General features: G+C 58.9%; 4 protein-coding genes across 4 annotated transcripts; all 4 read left to right on the top strand.

Annotated features, from left to right (window-relative positions):
* Positions 1-442: 442 nt before the first annotated feature.
* On the top strand, positions 443-4525 carry LBRM_32_3040 (conserved hypothetical protein; the record flags this gene model as incomplete). The annotated part of the gene is made up of 1 exon (XM_001567606.2): positions 443-4525. The coding sequence occupies one exon, from the start codon at positions 443-445 to the stop codon at positions 4523-4525; it is 4083 nt and encodes a 1360-aa protein (XP_001567656.2).
* A 1980-nt stretch (positions 4526-6505) lies between these two features.
* LBRM_32_3030 (exonuclease-like protein) lies at positions 6506-7384 on the top strand (the record flags this gene model as incomplete). The annotated part of the gene is made up of 1 exon (XM_001567605.1): positions 6506-7384. The coding sequence occupies one exon, from the start codon at positions 6506-6508 to the stop codon at positions 7382-7384; it is 879 nt and encodes a 292-aa protein (XP_001567655.1).
* Positions 7385-8064: 680 nt separating this feature from the next.
* On the top strand, positions 8065-11343 carry LBRM_32_3020 (conserved hypothetical protein; the record flags this gene model as incomplete). The annotated part of the gene is made up of 1 exon (XM_001567604.2): positions 8065-11343. One exon carries the CDS (start codon positions 8065-8067, stop codon positions 11341-11343), a length of 3279 nt encoding a protein of 1092 aa, XP_001567654.2.
* Positions 11344-13332: 1989 nt separating this feature from the next.
* Positions 13333-16188, top strand: LBRM_32_3010 (conserved hypothetical protein; the record flags this gene model as incomplete). The annotated part of the gene is made up of 1 exon (XM_001567603.1): positions 13333-16188. One exon carries the CDS (start codon positions 13333-13335, stop codon positions 16186-16188), a length of 2856 nt encoding a protein of 951 aa, XP_001567653.1.
* Positions 16189-18997: the final 2809 nt, after the last annotated feature.

Below are 18997 nucleotides of genomic sequence, written 5' to 3'. Positions count from 1 at the left end.
CCCACACACCCACACGCGTGTACATCTTTATGCGCAAAAACTACATACGCACATGTCTGTCTACACCTTTGCCTGTGTGCCATACCACTTTCTTTCGTGAACCATCACCTCCTCGCGCTATCCCCCCCTCTCTCTCTCAACGTTTCTCCGAGATCCCAGTCTTAAGAAGGGACACAAAAGGGTGGCACGAACACACCAACCGATCTACGACTCTTCTTCCTCCTGCTCTGTCCCCGTGATCGTTGGCATTGCGCGCGCCTGTGTGTGTGCCCCTCTTCAAGTCATTTGTATCGATTCGTTCCTCACTTCTTACTGGGTCTCTTTTCCTCTCCTCACCTTCCCCCCCTCTCTCCTCTCTCTTCGCGGCAGCGTGCGCGTGCGCTTGAGCCTGTGTGTTTGCGCTGGCCTCCTCCTCCTCGCACTTTCTCAATTTCTTCCTGCCATGTCTCATTCATCAGGGCCCACCGTTCCGACCCCGTCACCTGACGGCGCTGTAGCGGAGCTCCAGCCTCACAGCCAAGGTAGCCCGCCGGTTTTCATCCATCCACCCAGGCCCCATGCTGCGCCTTCGGCATACCCGTCTTATCCGCCGGCACTGTATCCGCGGCAGCTCCAACCGCAGCCCAGCTACTCGCCGTCGATCCCTATGGACACGCACGACCCGAACAGGAGTAGTGTCGGTAGTCGCACTGCCCCAGCGGCATCGTCTCTGACGCTGTCCGGCTCATACGGTGCCGCAGCCGCGACTTGCCCGTCACCCGCCTATCCTGCGCCCCCCGGCTCTTCTGGGTACGGCAGGTATTCACAGCAGCCGCCCGTAGCACCGCCGCCACCGACGCACGAGCAGCAGAACCCCATGGTGTACATCCCGCGCGAGGTGGGACGTGAGGAAGTCGTGAATGAGGCCATCGCCTCGACATCGCAGTACCGGTCGCAGACGCAACTGAGGCAGGAGGCGGAGTGGTGTTACGAGCGGCTGTGCGGGAACGTCCCACAGTCGGGGCACCGCGGCCGCGAGGGGCAAAGGTGCGACGGCTACGCGCGAGAGAATGTTGCTCGGCATCTGTTGACTGCAGACCGTGCCGCCGCGCGGGGCGGCACAGTGCCGTCCGTCTCTTCTCGCACCGCCCAGCTGCAGAACGTGGAGTTCTTGATCGGCTCGCCCTGTCATGTTAACAGGCTCGTACTCCTCTTCTTCTCCACGCTGTTCGGCGTCCTTCCTCTTATGTCCACCTTTGCCTTCACGACGCTGCTGTGTGGTGTGGTGCTGCTGTACATTTCTGACTACCTCGGATACCATCGCACCACCGTCTTCGTCCTGCTCGGCACCGCCATTGTGTTTTCGGCGACGCTTTTCTTTTCGAACATCCACGCAGCGGCCACGTCGTTTGGGCCAATGCTGATGATTGCGGACTTGGGTGGGATTCTCATGGTGGTGGTAGCGGCTGCGATTCAGCACTTTCGCTGGGTGCAGGAGACGTTTCCGAATGTCCTGTGCTCGCTGGAGCGACTTGTGTTCGCAGTGGGCCCTGTGCTCTGCTTGCCGCCTCTGCTGACGACGATCACTGGACTCGCTGGCTCTCGCTACGCACCGTTCTTCTTCTTTGCTGCTCTGTGCACGCTGCACCACTTCTTCTATTGCCCCCTCAAGAGTAGCTTCCTTGTGCTGGTCTCGCCAAAGAGTGCTGCGGGTGCCGCCACAGCGTCGGTGCAGCAGCATCACCAGCAATCAGATGCCGCCGGGGATGCCGGTGTCCACGCGAGACGGAGGGTCGTCGATAACGGGAACGGTGAGGCAAAAGGCGCGCACGTGGGTGTCGGCGGTGTCGGCGCCAACGATGATGCGGCCCTTGTCGACACCTCCTCGCCTACCCACGGTGTGCCGCTGCAATTGAACGAGCAAGTGGAGGCGGTTCTCTTCAGCTGCCTGGTCGTGCTACTCCCTATCGCTGTGTACAACGCCTTCCAGAGCAACTGGGACGACCATGTGTTTGCGAACATTCTCAACTCCCTCGGCCTCGTCTGCGGCAGCATCGCGTACTTCTGCATTTCGCCGATGCACAGCCTCTGGTTCCTGGCACCGCCAGGGGAGAATACCTACTCACTGTTTCAGCAGCTGGAATACGACCCGGTCAAGCTTCTCGACCTCGTCGCGACCTTCCGCATTCCCGTGCTGGCCTCCGCCTCTACTCTCGCGGTGCATTGGGGCGCCTACCGCCTCCTTAGCTCGCGCTACGCGTACCTGTTCTCCGGCGTTGCCTACCCTTTCAATGCCATCTTGCTGCTGATCGCCTTCTACATTACCGTGTACGTCGGCATTGAAATCAAGCGACTCCTCGACATTGACAGCAGCGGCGGCGACGTGATGAAGGACAAGCACCTGATACGACGCATGCCGGTGCTGCTTGGCAGTTGCGTGGTGTCCGTCATTCTGTGCATCCTGACAAGTATGCCGGGTGTGCTCTACTTTCCAAGTGTGCTCTCCGTCATCGCATTTAATCTGTTCCTCATGGACCGCACGAGCGGTGGCCCAATGTTCACCTTCACTGTCTTCACGAGCCTGATGCTGCTGTGGTGGATGTACCGCACGTACTCCTTCATTGTGATGGATCTGCGCGTTTTTGGTGAGACGACGGTAGTACCAACGCCGGTGCTGGGGGTGAGCGTGCTGTGGTGCTACGTGCTCGGCTGCATGGGTTTCACTCTTTCATTCTCGCCTAGCAAGATGCCGGTGACGATCGTCCTCTTCCTGCTCGCGCTGCAGGTTACCTTCGTCGAGCACGTCCTCTACTCGCAAAAGGAGGAGGGGGTCTACCCTGGGGTGCTTGTCGCGCTCACGAGTGTGGTGGGCGTTGCCGTGATGTGCCGCATGTATGCAAACGGCGTTCTGACAGTGTACTCGGCGGCGCTCATCTCGTCCTGCTACGTAGCCAAGTTCTTTACGTTTCTGGTCGAAGTGACGAGCGCTGGCTATGCCGCGGAGCTCGCTGTGCGTGATGGGTTGGAGACGGTCCGCGCGGGCCTCCTTACGGTCGAGTTGACGTGTGGGTGGTGGGTTGTCCTCTTCGCTGGATACCTCGTCGCCACATTCGAGATCGAGCACCGCCGTCGCATCAAGATGGAAGCGGCGAAGAGGATGCTCTACACATACGCCGCCCTGGCGCTGCTGCTGTCCCTGCTGACGATCCGCAACGTGCAACGCGCGGCGTACGAGTTTGTCACCCATAGCTACGTGGCGGAGTCGGAGCTGCTTCACATTGCCGCCGGCACGTGCTGTGCGACCTACGCACTTCTGACGATGCCCGTGTGGTGGCGACTGAAGAGCCGCTACCCGGTTGTGTTCCCGCTTTACGCCGTTTCCCGCGGCACGGCGCTGCTGGCTGTGGTTCTGCTAGCTGTGCAGCCCACCCGTGTGATTGAGGATGAGGTGTCCGACTTAGACTACGATTTCGAGTACGCCGACAGAGGTCGTTGCGCGACGGCTGTCGGTCTCATAATGCTGCTTGGTGCCCGGGTCTTCAGTCTGTCGTGCTTCCCGTTTGCCGGTCGCTTTCTGTACTGGCTTGTGGCAGCCGCGTCATTGGCACTCGGCATCACCGGGCTCGTGCAGGCCGCGCCGTCCTTCAACTTCTACATCATGATGCTGGGCTTGGTTTTTTTGGCTCTCATCATGGTCGATGTGGCACACTATCGCGAGGTAGGCGGCTTCGTGCTTATTGGAGTGTACGGTCTCTTCATCCTTATGATCCCGCTCTCTTTCCTGCAGCTCAACCAGTTCGTCAGTGAGCAGCAGGAGAAGCTGCACTACTCGTCCGATCGCCTGACGACGCTGTGGGATATGCACGAGCAGGGCAGCATGCGCCTTCTGGCAGTCATCATCGTTCTGCACCTCGGCTTGTCAGTGATGATCAACTGTCGCCTGAGCGGGCGGCCGCTCCTCCCCAAGTGCCAGGTGATTAGCCGAGAGGCCAGCCTGTCCCTTGGCGTCATTGCCAACTTCTCGACAGAACTGTCCGTGATGCTGCTGTGCGCCATCAATTTCTACGGCAACGACAGTGACCCAGCCCTGTACGTTTTATTCTCTCTCCTTCTGCTGCTCTTTGTGGATGACGAGCTCATCTTTTTTGAACTCAAGGAGCACAACTTCCGCTACTTCGCACCTGCAGCATGCGCCTTGACACTGTTGTGGCTCTGCACCATGTGGAATGCGTGGCGCACGGCGGCACCGCATGGTCTTCTCTCGCAATTGAGGAGGGAGACGTGGGCAGTAGTGCAGGCTTCTTTCACCTTGCCGGCGCAGATCTCGCTCCTGTCGCTGTTGTGGAAGGGGCGCAAGATGGGCAGCTCTCCCGGCTTCGTTGTCATTGGCTCGGTACTGCTGAACCTGGCGTGCCTGCTACTGGTGTCTGACAAGGCAGTGCAGTGGATGGCGATTGTGGGCATCTTCGGCCAGTGCGTACGTGTCTTTGAAGCACAACTCCAGCCCACCACCTCCACGCGTCGTCGTCACAGCAGCGCCTACTAAGTACGGAGGTTTCTCCAGCGAAAGGAAGGAGAAAAGAGAAACACAGACTCACACGTATACACCCACGGACCCACACGCACCCACCCACACACACCCATGCACACAACACACAGAGTCTCTTCTTACCCTCGAGCTTACCCTCGTTGCCATCCCCAAAGAAAACATTGACATTATAGTGCACGTGTGCGTTTGCCTATCGAGTGTACAGCCAGCCAAGCAGCTGTCATTGTGTTGGAGGGGCGTTTGCCGTTTCCATCGCCTCAGTTACTCTTTGATTTTCTTGTTTGGCACCCATCTGGACTCATTTGGCCTTCGAAAGAGTCGCTGATGGGAGAGAGCGGGGGGAGAGAAAGGGGTCTCTTATTTTGTCTCTCCGTGCTAAGGGCAGCGTAGTTGTGCGTTTTGGTGTGATGTGGTGGCTTTAGAAACACCTGCAGCCCCCCTCTCTAAAGAGGTGGCGGCTGCTGGCCTTGTATTTCACGTGCGTTTCTTTCAGTGCTCTTATTTGCGCTTCCCTCTCTCCCCTTCCTTTTCCCTCGTACGCTCCTTTTTCTTCTTCACTTGGCTCTTTCTGCCCGGCCCAGCTCCAACTTTCCAAGCCCCTGCGGTGGCCGCCACTGTGTGTGTGTGCTCGTGTGCATACATGGGCTACTGCACACACGACAAGAGATACAGCGCGTTTGGAGGTGGAGAGAGGGGGTGGGTGGGTACCGTAGCTGGTTGGGCTCTGTTTGCGTGCTTGCATGTAGCTCTCCCCTGTGTGTACGCGCCAGTGCGCGCATTAGTTTGTGTGTGTATGTGTGTGCTTGTGCGTGTCGGCTGTTTTGATCAGAGATGTGTGGAGGATGTTTTTTTGAATTGACGCGACTCTTTAAAGGCGCCCTGCGCATCTTGCGAAGTTGGCGCAAGTGAACCAAACGACGACAAAAAAAACGAAATGAAAGGAAGCGTGTAAAGGATGCCACCTGGGTGGTTGTCGAACGACGTGCGGGTATTTATCTGTGTTGCACTCGTCCCGTCTCGTGCTCCCTACCATGCGACTTGCCACAATCTGCGTGTGCTTCCGTATGCTGCTTTCAAGCTTAGCGCTCCGCTATGCACACGTTGATGCCTCGCGGCAGTGCTAACGCCGTGCTAGTCTTCTCCTACACCTATGTTTTTCCTAGCGGAGATATCGAGGCCGGGGGGGGGGAGGGGGAAGGGATTGGGAGAGGTACTGAGAGGACATGTGAATGTCGATCATGGGCACATATGAGTTGATGCACCAGAGACTTACTTGCAAGTTCTGTGCGTGCAGGTCGAATGCATGGCGGCAGCATTCCTCCTCACAGATGAGTACCGCACTCATCTTCTGTGTGTGCTCCGGTCTTCTCACCCACGCCCAACGTACATTATCGTCTCGACCCCACAATGTGCGCACACACAAAGAGCGCCAGCTTCTTGACTGCGCCTCTCTCTCCTTCGTCACTCATACTTAAACCGCCCTTCCCCCCTTTCCTCTTGTCTTGGGAGTGTGCACTCACCGTTGCGCACTAAGCACGAGTGTATTGCCCACAAAGAAAAGGGCAAGAGGCTTACTGCTGTGGTGAGGGTATCAACGCGGCCAAACGCCAGCGATTCGGTGCTCAGGTCCACGCAAGACATGCATGGATGACCTCTCCACCAGTATACGGCGCTTCCGAGCGCACCTCCCCCAGCGATGGCCTCGGCACGACGCGGCAACAACGGGGAATGTGCCGTCGCAGAAAGGTCGCTCTAAGCCCGCTGCGACACCGTCGTCAACCCCACGCAAGCATCGCAGTCCTTGTCAAAGGATGGATGGGCGACAAGGCGCGGCGGCCGCCTCATCAGACTTCCGGGGCTGCGCAACACCCCTCTGGCTTAGCGCACTGCTCTTCGCGTCTCGCGGTGTCTCTGCCTTCTAGTGTGAGCCGCGGAGGGGATCCGTATGACAGCCCATTTGCGCCTGTCTCGTCCAAGATGCTTCCTCTCCTTGCCGACACCATTGGGCTTCTGGCCCCACCGCAAGCGGGTGAAAAAACGCCAGCGTCATCACATATTTTGCATCCCTCAACTCCAGCCGTGGCCTCAGCATCTGCGGCTAGCGGCTGCTGCTGCTCCGCACCGCTCAGCTGCGTCGTCGTGGATCTTGAAACTACTGGCTTTTCGCCCACCGCAGATGAGATCCTCGAAGTGGGCTGCGTGGAGCTTCGATGGACGCCGTCTTCACGAACGACTTTGACAGGCCCGAAGGACGCCGATCCTTGCGCACCGCCGTTGGAGAAGCAGGGCAGCTGCGGTGTCCTCGAGGGACTGTGGACACGCGGGGGACGGGTGTTTCACCGTTATGTGCGGCCCTCCCACCCCCGCCGCATCACTGCAGCCGCCACAGCCGTTCACGGAATCACGTGGGAGAAGGTGCAGCACTGCGCCCCGTGGCCAGTGGTGGCAAGCGAGTTGGTGGCCTACATGACCCTTATCAGAGCCGATGCTCTCTTCACCAAGTCCGTGCAGGTGGAGGCTGCGCAGCACGGCGGACACAGCGCCGTTCATCTCCCACCGCTGGTGGCCCACAACGCGTTATTTGACGCACGTTTCCTTGCGCATCATCTGCAGCGGTGTGGTTACCAAATATTTTGGCACCCTCAATACCCTCTGACGTGCACCCGGCAGTGGGCGCAGGTGGCCTATCCGCACCTGGCTAACAATTTAGATACCCTGTGTGCCTTTCTGAGCATTGATGGAGCAGCAGATCGAGCCACCAACGGTCACGGTGCCCTCACAGACGCGACCTTGACGGCACTACTGTTTCTTCGAATGTGCTGTCGCTGGACGGAACGGTTTGGTGGTGGCGGGTGAAGGTGTCAGGCGAGGGGCTGTAGCCGCTGTTGAAAGGGTGGGGGGGGGTAGGAGCAGGGAACGACAGCTCCAGAGACAGTGCATGTGTGTGTGTGTGTGTGTGTTCGTGCCTGCGCGTTCGCCCTCTTCTTTGCTTGCTGGAGGGCGCTACTCTTCGGATCCTTTCTACATTCCCTTGTCTCATTGCCCTTTTCCCTCTATCGTGCGAGTTGCGCAGGAAACGTTCAAAGCTTAGCGGCACACATTTTGACTAGAGTCCTAACTGACACTCATGCGCGCTTCGCAGCTGGGAACATCCCCTGCATCGATCTCTGTCACTGCTGTGCGTGTCTGGTGGCGTGGGCGATGCCCCACTCCACTTTCCTTGTCCTCATCTCTTCTTCTGTAGCTGCCGAAGCGCCATGGTTGCTTCCACGTACGGTGCGTAGCTCTCCTGTAGCACCCCCTCACACGTACCCACACACGCACCTTTTCGCCGCTCTTGACCTCATCCCTTTTTCACTGGCGTCTTCGCTCCTCGTTCTCTTTAGCTCCCCCACCCCCACCCATTCATTACACACAGAGTGTGTGTAGTTTGAGAAAGGAAGAGGCAAGCGGCATACCCCCCCCACACACACACATCCACACGCCAGCTCCATAGAATCAGAGGTGCGCGGGGACAAGACACGCAGACGGTCGCCATGCATCATAAGCGCCGACTCACCGTGCAACCGGTCGACGCGGCTCGCTTCTGCGGAGACAACAACATCGCGGTGGTATCGTTCTTGAACGGCATAAACCACCTCGTCGCCTGTAACCCTGCGGCGGCGGATCAGGACGAGCAACTGCCCCTGCCGTCGCGTGTGGTGGTGCACGCGTACGCGGGCGCGCAGCTGGCTGACGCAGCCTTGAGGACTCAGGAGGAGTGTGTCGAGGAAGCAGCCGTCAACCCTGGTGCCGTTGTAGCTTGTCGCGTGACGCCGCTGCGAACCTCGAGGACAAGTCCAACGACTAATCACCTTGTGCAGGCAGAGGGACCGACGAAAATTGTCTTCTTCTGCGGCTGCCAGCGGCTGGCTGAGGTGAGCATCGATGACGGGGCCGCGAGTAAGTGTTCGCTTCCCTTGAAGCTGCGCTGGTGCCCCATGCAGTGCTTCCGTGTTGAATCTGAAGACTCCGTTAAGGGTGTGGTGGTGCTGGACATGGCTGCCTTCCTGAAAGATCAGCACACTCTCTGTACCTGTACTCCGCAGCTTGGCAAGCTACAGACGCTCTGCTTCGAAGAAAATGCGATCTGCTGCTTGGGCCCTGGTCGTCCTGGTCACGCTGAGGTGACTGTCATACTCAGCAACGGTGTAGCGGTGGTGTGCGGTGTGCAGCCAGCGGCACCGACGCTTGTGATGACTACTGCTGAACCGTATGCTGAGGCGGTGGCGGGGCCGTCTGCTTCAGGGGCGCCCCGACAGACCTTCCTCGCGGCGAATGACCGCAGTAGCTTTCACGTACTGCGTACTCTTCAGCTCCCCTCTCGTGTATCGCCGTCTGCAACTCCGCTGCGTGTGGCATGGAGCGGCGCGACAACACTGTGGGCGGTGTACTCGGACGGCTGCGTCGTGGCACTGCAGTGCGGTGAGAAGAGAGAGATCGGCAGCGGCGCCGAGAGCAATGAGGAGCTGCAGCAGCCATCGTCGGTATCTGCGGGCGCCGGCGGAGAAAGCCAGGCCTGGAACTCTATGGTCGTGACACAGGTTCTGGAGGCGCAGCTGATGGCCACCTGGCCCCAAAACAGCGACAACAACAAGCTGGTCATGGAGGAGGTGCAGATCCATGCCGACCCTCGTGCACCGGTCCTTCACTTCGCCTTTGCGACAAAGGACGCTGTTGGCTCAGGGCGGCAGCACCTGCGTTACGGTACGGTGCGCCTGCAGGGGGTGTCGCCCGTCGCACAGCTGCAGTGGCGGCAACATCAAGTTTGCTACAACGAGCAGCTCTACGGTGTACGCTTTGAGCGAGGTCAGTTTCACATTCTCTCGCAAAGCGCACGTGGCACCGGGCCCCTGTACGTCGTGACCCTTCTCACAGACAGACCTGTTGCGTCCTCTGCCGCTGTTAGTGCTGCATTCAGCGCGCCGTCTTTGGCGATGACCATCATGCAGTGTGCCGAGAGCGAGCTGAGCAGTCACTGTTGTAGCTGTGCAGCTCTACTGAAGGAGCTTCAGGCCGCCGCTCAGCAGCTGACATGTGAGCAAGATGCTGAATTGTTACTGCATCGACTCATGCAGACTCAGCACGCCCTCTACGCTCTCCTGATTCGGCAGCAGCAGTGTACAGGTGTAACAGACTTGGCAGCTAGTGAGAGCTTGCCGCACCGACTGCTGCTGCGTGCCGCTCAGCTGTTTCGAGAGCACTCAGCGTACACCTTGTTTCTGCACCTTGGCATCATGAACACCGTATTGAAGCCGTTGAAAGACGTGCTGCAGCTCAGCGAGGCGACAGCGATGATGGAGGTGGCCCAGTCTGAGTGGAAGTCACTGATGCGCGACACCTTTCGCCGCGAAAGTGTCTATCAAAACACCGTTTCGGAGCTGGCGATGTGGCAAGCGGCAACACCGCTCTGTGTTGAGGTGCTGCTTGACAAGCTGGGCCTGTGCGCTTCGGATGCGTCGCTCACCATGGCGTCGGTGCTCGCCAGGATGGACACTGTCACGCCCGACATGGCGCTCTTCATCCTCTACTACAGCTACGTGGGCTTGGAGCATCGGGCTGTGGCGAGTGACGCACAGGCGGTGCCATCGTCGGCCGAACAGCAGCAGCAGCAGCGACAGTGGCGCGAGTCGTTTTTGCTGCTGTTCGGCATGCCCGTCGAGCTGAACACGTGGGCCTTCACGTGCTACGCGGTCGATCACGGGGTCAACCCTACGGAGGCGGCCGAGACCGAGCAGAGGAGCTCGTTTGTCTACGCGTTGGGGCCCGCGGTGGAGCACCTCGGCGCACCTCCGTTTGTAAGGCTGCTGGCGCCCGTCGTGAGCGGCCTCGCCCATGTTGCTGCGCTTGACGTCTTGCTTCGGCTGATTCCGACCTGCATCGCAGTGTACGCCGGTGCTGGCGAGGATGTTCCGGTCGCAGTGGCGATGCGGCTCCTCTGCGTGGCGGTGCGCGCTGGTTCGTCACGCATGATCGAGGCCCTGTACGAAGTGATGCGTGGGTCCCCGGAGCTGATGCACCTGGCAGCTCAGCCGTTGGCCTACGCGGCACTGCACGCGGGCAGTGTGTCTGCGATGCGTGGGTGGGTGGAGGTTGGGAGCCCGGTGGCGGAGACGATCGAGCACACTTTGCAGTCCGCTGAGGGGGTTCGCCAGCGCGAGGCCGTGCTAATCTCCTTTTACATTCTTCTGCAGCGGTACGAGGATGCACTGCAGGTGTGCAGCTCCGCCACTCCCGCAGACGCGACGCAGGCGCAGCGGCTTCAAGTTGTGCTATCGTATCTGCGAAGTCTACTGTCGGTCTCGTCGAAGGCGTGGGGAGAGCAGAATCCGACAGTGGTAGCCGACGTCGACCCTCAGCTGCCTGTGGATCAGGCCTCTGCGTTGCCGCTCTGGCGACCAGAAACGCTGGCAGCCCCGCTGTTGCAGGTGAGCTTCTGCGACTTAGCAGAGCAATTGGCGAGGGCTGCTTCATCCGCGGGAGAACACGGCAGCCACAGCGGTGCAGCGGTGGTTGGACTTCGCGGAGCCGCCAGCGCCAGCGGCTCAACAACTGCACCTTCCTCTGGTGCTCTCGGCGACGCCAGTGCTGTGTACCGCTACTCGTATGGTGCTATGGGGAATGGCTTACAGACTCACGCACGACCTCCGCTGTTTCGCCCCTCGACACTGCTCTCGTCTGTCGAGAGAGGATCGAGGGCTGGCAGCAGTGCAGCCTCGTCCTCGTCATCGCCGGGCGCGGCCTTCAGTGCTGCTGCTACTGCAGGCCAGTGCTAGAGTTGGAGGGAACAAGAGTTAGCGGTGGCAAACAGAGCTTATCTGATGGAGCAGACGCGATCGATAGAAAGGAGTGACGTTGACGTTGGCCCGCCTTCAGAGGTGTGGAGGGTAAAGGAAGCGATGGGCGAAAGCGACGGCGGCTCTTTTGTACTAGTGTGCCTCTCTTCTACTCTATTCATCCTTGCGTACGGCGACGGCATCGCCGGACTCGCCCCCCCTCCCCCTGCCAGCGCGGCTCACGAGGATGGAGAGGAGGTTGGCTGATAGGAGTGTGGGGTGGGGGGGGGCGACAAAAGAAAATAGGGTTCATTACCAGCGCTGAAGGCGCCCTAGTTTCTTCGATTGCAGAGCTGCCAGGATTCACTTATACGTCGTCTTGAGTAGTCCGACAAATCGGCTTGCTTGGGCGTCTGTCTGGGTGTTGTTTGCTGCGTGCCAAGAGGAAGACTGTTAAACTGCGTTAATGGATTGCACTCCCCCCCTCTTTTCAAGAAACAAAGCGGGGTTGACTCACTCACTCACTCTTCTCTTCCTCCTTTGCGTCTGGCGACCAGGTGAAGGAGGAGGAGAAGATGAGCACACCAGAAGTAGTAGTAAAAGAGGCACCGTTTTGGGGTGCTGCGGCAGCTTTGGCGACAAGTCAGGCAACCTCTTCGTAATGTCTAGCGTATGGCGAATACAGTGCGACAAGAAAGATCGGCATATTCAGGTCATCTCACCGTGGGAGGTGTGTGTGTGTGTGCGGTTGGACATCTTTCACTTCCTCTCTCTGTGTTCCCCTGCACTTTTCCTCTATGCGTTTCCCTCTCCGCCAAGCTCTACCTTTCCCTCTGCCTCCCTGATTCTTCTCCATTCCTCTGCGTTTGTGCCCCCACCTCACCCCACCTCTCGCCGTGTTTTACTCTTGTGGTGTGCGTCTTCTCTTTCTTTCGCTAGTTTCACGGGTGTGTTGCTGCAGCATGTCGTTTTAGAGAGACTCCTCCTCCTCCATCTCTCATTCGATCTGCTATGCTCTGCATCACCTCTTCACCCTACCGAACCTCCGCCTCCGCCCTTACACTCCTCTATGTATATGTTAATGTACCCATATGCGCCTACGCAACCGAACATTAGCGCGCTCCCTGCTGTCATCACCATCGACCACGTTCACTTTCACAACTCACCCCACTGCAGTCTGTGTGAGGAGAGGGGCATACATATTTCAACCGTCACTGCGACTCAATAGGCTCCTTCTGCTGCTTGCTCTCCCTAAAAGAAAAAACGAGGTCCTTCCCCTTTTCGCTTCGTTGGGCATGTGGGGGGTGCACGTGGTTGTGAACACATACGCAAGCCCGAATCTGCGTGCGTGCGTTTTCTCTCTTTGCTGTACACCTCTCTCTCTACGTGGCCGGTGTTGAACTTCCTCGGTTTCTGCGCAATACGCAACGGCTGGAGCAGAACTGCGGCTGTTGACGCTCCCTTCCTCTCTCCCTGTGTAGGATTCCCTTACACTTCTTTCCCACCCTTTCTTTCGTTTGCTCTTTGAGGGGCGCAGTTTGAAGAGGCATCTTGTACTTGACGTGCTGGCACAGCTGCTTGCTTGGTTGTGTGTGTGTGTGTGTGTGTGTGTGTGTGCCACGTGGGCTCTCAAGTTGCCTTTTCTTTCTCTCCCTCCCCCCTTTACCCCAAGAGCGAAGCGCAATTCACGCATTAGCCTCTTGTAATTTTGAGACAGAGCGAAACGGTTACGCGGTTCTCTTTCCCGCGGTGTTGCTCTGCCCTACTCGCCTGATATTTTCGTTTTTTCCTCTCTTCTCCCGCTTCCATTTCTGCCTACTGCCTTGAGTGCTTTTTGTTCTCTCTCTCTCTCTCGTTCTCTCACTTCCTTACCATACACACGACTGAGCTCTTGGCCCCCCCTCCCCCCAACTGGACCGCTTGTTGTTCACTTTCCCTGCGTGCTTTTGGCGATCTCCCTCTCCCCCCGCTTCCCCTTCTTCCGCATTCATGAACTCTCCTTCGCAGGTCACGGCTGACCCCACTTTCTCTTCACCTCATCCGTCGGCCCTGTCTGCAGGTACGCCCATTCCATGGCTGCCGCTGCCACCGCCGTCCTCAGCAGGGTCGTCGGCCATGATCGCATCAGATGCGAGCGAGCGCTGGGCAGCCGCGCTGCAGAGCGTGCCCTACCTACACTCCATCCTGGAGGGACCGACATTCACCGTGTACCGGCCGCCCACCGTGATTCAGCTGAGTGAGGCTACGGGTTGCTCCGTCAGCAAGTTGGCCGGCGCATACAGCGACTTGCCGGTCATCACACTCACTAAGATTGTCTCGACCGGTTACCAGGAGAAAGCGGCGCCCGAAGCAGCAGCACTCAGTCTCAACTCCGATGCCTTCGAGTATCTGCAGCTGTCGCCGACGGACGACTCGCTGGAGATGGCCGCCAAGGCGCTGATGGCGCGCCGTCCCGTGCCGGACGCAGAGGAGATCTTTTGGGAGGCCGAATACTGGGAGACGCTGAGCAGAGTTAGGCGTCAGGCGCAAGAGGAGAAGGAGGGCCTCCGAGAGAAGAAGCGGGCTCAGAGGGAGAGAAGGGCAATGATGGGAGCCAGCAACAGCAGCGTCGGGGTGCCGTCGTCGAGGATGGGCGCGGCAACGACGCAGTCCTCCATGAACTCGCCCTCGTTCGCTACGCCGCACAGTCGCCAGGGCTCCCTTGGAGGACCACCCGGCGACTGCGGTGACGGTTCACCCGCGAACCTGCATATACAGACAGCAGCGCAGCGCACCGCAAAGGGTCTACTGCGCCGAGCACGGTACAACGAGGCCCACAACCCGGCCCAGCGCATGCTCGTGCGGTCAGGGTCGCTGTTGTCGCAGAGTAGCGCGACGCAGTCGGTGGTTCGCTGCCGCACTCGCCCCCGCCATGACTCTATCACTTCCCTGCATACATTGTCCGGCGCGCGGGGGTTTCAGTATCCCCTGTCATCCTTCGCGAGCGACGATGGGCGAAGCGCAACCAGCGACTCGTTTAGAACGCTACCCACGCACATCGGTCGCAGCTGTCCGTCGCGTGAGCTGCTGGCAACCAGTCTGGAGCTCGAGTTGTCTGCATCCGGCGAGCCAGCCAACACAGACACCACCATACGCGTCGGCCCTGCGTCAGCCGAGGGAGCGAAGGTTGACACCGCGGCTACTCCTGAAGTATCCCCGCCCCAAAACGACGGCGGCTCACCCATCGCTTCCCAAGAAGTTACGAAGAAGCGGCCACCTAGCGCTTTGGCGGCCGCGTCACTGCACTCGTTGTCCTCTATGCAGGCTTTGTCGAATCACTCTCCAGGCTGCCGGCGACGTCGTAGCACGAATAGTCTCATCCGCACCAGCACCACCTCTCCGAAGACCTGGGCCATGGTTCGGAACTCCGTGACACATGCCCCGCCGACCAACCCAACCCCCATGCCGCTCTCAGAGCCACTTGCACTGGAGCGCACTCCGCCGTCACCGCTGCGGGGCAGAAGTAACAGAAAAAACAAAGATACGTCTCTTTCACCTCGACCTGCAGGCGCAAAGTGTAGGCGTGTGGGGAAGAAGCGGCCAGAGGCCGAGGGAGAGTCCGAGGAGTGTGGTGGGGCTTCGGGACTGCAACCTCAGCTCCTCTCTCTCTCGAAGATGCATCGAAGGTCTGGTGGGCAGTCCTTGACTGGTGTATCTCCCGCGCCGGTGGATGCGCAGCCGAACTCTCGGTGCACCACAGCACGACCCTCGTCCGGCACCATCAATAGATCAGCTACTGCCAGCCCCTGCTCGCGCCCTTCGGGGGGCACGCCTAGAAAGTCACCCCAGACTGCACCCGTGACCACTGCCGCAGTAGGAGCGAGTAAAATAAAGAGCTCGTTTGCCGCACCGTCTCGGGTAGCGCGAGAAGCCACTGTCAAAGCCTCAACTAGCAGCGTCGGTGCACCTTCCACCGCAGCTGACGCAAAGGTGAAGAAGGGCGGGGTCAAGAAAGTCGCGACCAAGGCTGATCTGAAGCTTATGTCTCTGCACCCGAATACAGCTCAACCGCTGCCTGGATGCCGCGTGGATGGCGATTCTGTTCCGGCCAAGGACTTGAGTCATCCCTCGATGCCACCACGTACTGCTGCCGTGACAGCTACGGCATCGTCTGCGCTACCGCATCTTTCTCTCTCTTCCTCGATTCTGCAGAAAGCTCGAGTGCCACTTGCACCGGTGCCCATGCCGCCGCCGCAAGCAGGGCCTGCTGCCATGCCATCGGCTATCACCACCATCTCCGCTGTCACGACGCCCTCACCAAATAGCACGACGCCACGAAGGACGGAAACAACTGTGCCCTCGTCGCGCGCCCCGACTCGAGAGGTAACCCTGTCGCTGCACTTTGAGCAGGCCGCGGTGGACATGCGTGCCACGTCGCCGGCAGCCTCCAAAGGTGGTGCTGCCACAGCGTCGTCCACAACATCACGTATGACCGTCGCTCCGCCTACAGCTCCGAAGCCATCCTCCACTGTCGCAACTCCGCGCAGAAATGGTGAGGTGCCGCTCGCAAGCGACCACCACACTACGGCGACGACGAGTGAAAGGAGCGCCAAGGGGGAGGCGGCAACGCCACCTGCAGTGGTGTCTGACACTGCCTCAGAGGATGACGCGGTACCGGCTCAGCTGGGCAACGACCGGGCAGACGAGAGTGCTACGGTGCCTCCCTCTTCCTCCTTTACTCTTCCTACTGCTCCTGTTGCTGGACGAGACGCACGTAGCGCATCCCAGGGCGGTGCGGTGGCCGGCTCGGGGCCTTCGAAAAACGAAGTCAAGAAGAAAGCGTCCAGTTGCTGCGCCGTCGCGTAGCGGCTCCTGTGTACATCAGGTTCCCCTCTTTTTCTCTCTCTATGACTGAGGACAGTTCCAGTAAGCACGCAGCCCTGCGAATCCGCAGGCACCCAAGGCTCTTGAGCGGTGAAACATAATGTCAGCGGGCAAAGGCGTGATCGTGATGAGAGGAGGCGCGTCGTGGAGCGCACTGACACAAGGCATATGTGACCCCCCCTCCCCCACCCACACACACACACGGTGCATAATTTGACGTAAACGCGCCGACAAAAACTGCTCTAATGCACCAGTATACCCCCCCCCCCCAGAGGAGGAAGAAAGAGGACCGAAGAGGTCAAATCCACCACCCTCGGCTGCTCTTGCTTCCCCAAACTCCGCATTTCATCTCTCCTTGAATTGCACCCGAACTGTCTCCGCGCTCCCTTCGAGGTGAGGGAGACAGAGAGTCACCTTCACAGCCGCTGCTTTCCCTGCTCACTACTCTTACTGTCCCTAGCACGGATGTCAACTCTCTCTCTCTGCCTGTCTGTCTGTCTGTCTGTCTCCTTTTTGTCGTTGTTGCACACACACACACACACGCCTACACATATGCCTACACAAACTGGTTCGTTTCCGCTGCTCCGCTTCGCTCTCTTCACCATTTCACAAGTATGTGAGCGCAAAAAAATTTTTTTCTCCCCTATGCCCACATGCATACACACGCACGCGTGTACCCATCATGGCCACAGTGACGATAGATGAGAAATGAAACCAAAGCAAGGTGTTGCCCCCCTCTCTCTCACCCAATGTCAGGCGATACACAATGACTTACAACCCTCCCCCTTCTTCCCTATCTGCTTTCACCTCCCACCGCCCACGCTCAGCACGCAAGCGCTAATGCACGCGCTTTTTTTTCTTCGTCCTGCGCCTCAGTTTCTTCGATGCCGTTGGCTAGCGCCGTGTTCTTTGCCCCCTCCCCCCCCCTTCCCCTCTGCCTGTCGACTTCTTCGCCCGCTCCACAAGGACGACGGCAATGACATCCACGACAGTGCCGTCTCGGAGCATTTCATCGTGGCCGCTCTAACCAAACCACCTAATTCTCTGCCCCCCTTTTTTTGCTTCGCCCCGCCGAGAAAAAGAAAACAGGAGAGATGCCTCTTTTCTTCTCTTACCAAGTCGCCGCTAGCTTTCCACACATGACGCCCGAACACAGAGACGCAGGCTACCCATCAGCGCTCCCTCTGCAAGCAGCGTGTCTTGTGGTAGCGTGCAGAGCATGGCCGATCTTGTCGGCTTCATCACCAAGGTGGGGCCCATGGACGAGGTGATTGCTCAGACCAAGAATGAGGCAGCAGTTTCGCAGTACGAGGACAGCATTGCCGGCGTTGAGAAGCTGGTGTGACGCGTCGCCATGTTTCCGCATGACGAATACACCGACGCCAGCCCCGGTACTACAAACATCCGTTGCGCTACATAGAAGCGAAGACCATCTTCATTATTGGCGTTTGCCCACCGAGCCTGTCTGTGCTAAACCCGGTGATCGACGCCATCTTTGACGCCTAAAACGCGTGAGCGGTGCTCTACAGCCCTGTGAGTGCATCGGTGATACGTGAAGAGGTGTCATAGCGGGGTCGCACAAAAGACATGTGCCCAGGTTCACAAGATGTAGCGCATTTTGGGCGCCTCGATCGAGACCATCATCCCGCGCTTGCAGCACCATAAGAAGGACATCGGTATTGTACCAGTCGCGGTGTCGTACCTGTCCTTTGCCCACGTTGTGCAAATCGCGTCCTTTGTCGCTCTCGGTATTGCCAAGGCGACGGTCAACCACCAGATGGCGTGGGGCGAGTTCCTCGTCGTCGCGATCTCGACAGAGGCCGTGTGCTTCGGCAACGAGGACTAGGGCCCAGAGCTGCACTACGCGCTCTTCGACGGGCCAGAGGAGCTTAAGAGCTCGCGGCGGGAGGGCACGAGCACAAAGTTATCAGCGACTACCTCAGGGGCAAGCTCAGCGTTCCACGGATGCTGCCATTCAGCCACTACACCAGCTCTGAGGAGAACTTCCGCGACTACAAGAGGGCGCGGTGCAGATGATACGTGGTGCTGTGCGGTCGGTGGACTCGCTACTTCCTTCAACAGAGCCTGAAGGGGCGGCTCCGCTGTCGGGCGCGTTAATGTCGTACGCCACCACATTCTTGTGCAGGATATCGGCATATGCACTGGAGCTCCTGCGAAACTGCGCCCCGAGGTTGGCTTCGCCAGTATCGGCTACGAGTAAAGTGTGGCTTGGCTTTCTCACTCTCCTCACTCGTTTCTGCGTTGGGGGTCTCTCGCGTCAGCGGCACGGCAGCCTTTGAACCATGCGGAGGTGCCCCAATCCTGTACAAGACAAGGAAAAGCAACAGAGGACTGCCAGCGCATGTGCGTGTCTGTGCGTGCGTGTGTGTTTTGACTCTGAGGATTGCAGGGGGATTGAGGCAAATCTATAAAGGAAGAGTGGCGTACAGCAATCCAAGCAGGGTTGCCATTCTCACAGGTGTCGTGTGAATTCGGCTTTCCTTTTGGGTGTTATGCGGGTGACATGCAGGGGGGCAATGGAAAGCGTGGGTCAAGCGAGAACTGGGCTGGGCTGGGCAGCGTGGGGTGGGGGGAAGTGGGGAGGGACACCTGGGCGCTGCTGAACGTCGCGGCGCGTGTGAGTGGGGCGTATCGAAAGGACGGCGTTACAGGTGCCGTGCGCGTGCTTGAGAGAAGAGGTTGATGCTGACGCTCATGCGCGCACAACATGCAGTCCGATCTGCAACACACTTGTTCTTCATAGTTTGTTTTTTCCTTTCCTCGGCGTATG

This window comes from Leishmania braziliensis, chromosome 32 (assembly GCF_000002845.2).
Source record: "Leishmania braziliensis MHOM/BR/75/M2904 complete genome, chromosome 32".
Classification (NCBI taxonomy): Eukaryota; Euglenozoa; class Kinetoplastea; order Trypanosomatida; family Trypanosomatidae; genus Leishmania; species Leishmania braziliensis.
Note: the sequence above shows the minus strand (reverse complement) of the source record. Positions and strands in the feature narration are given on the sequence as shown.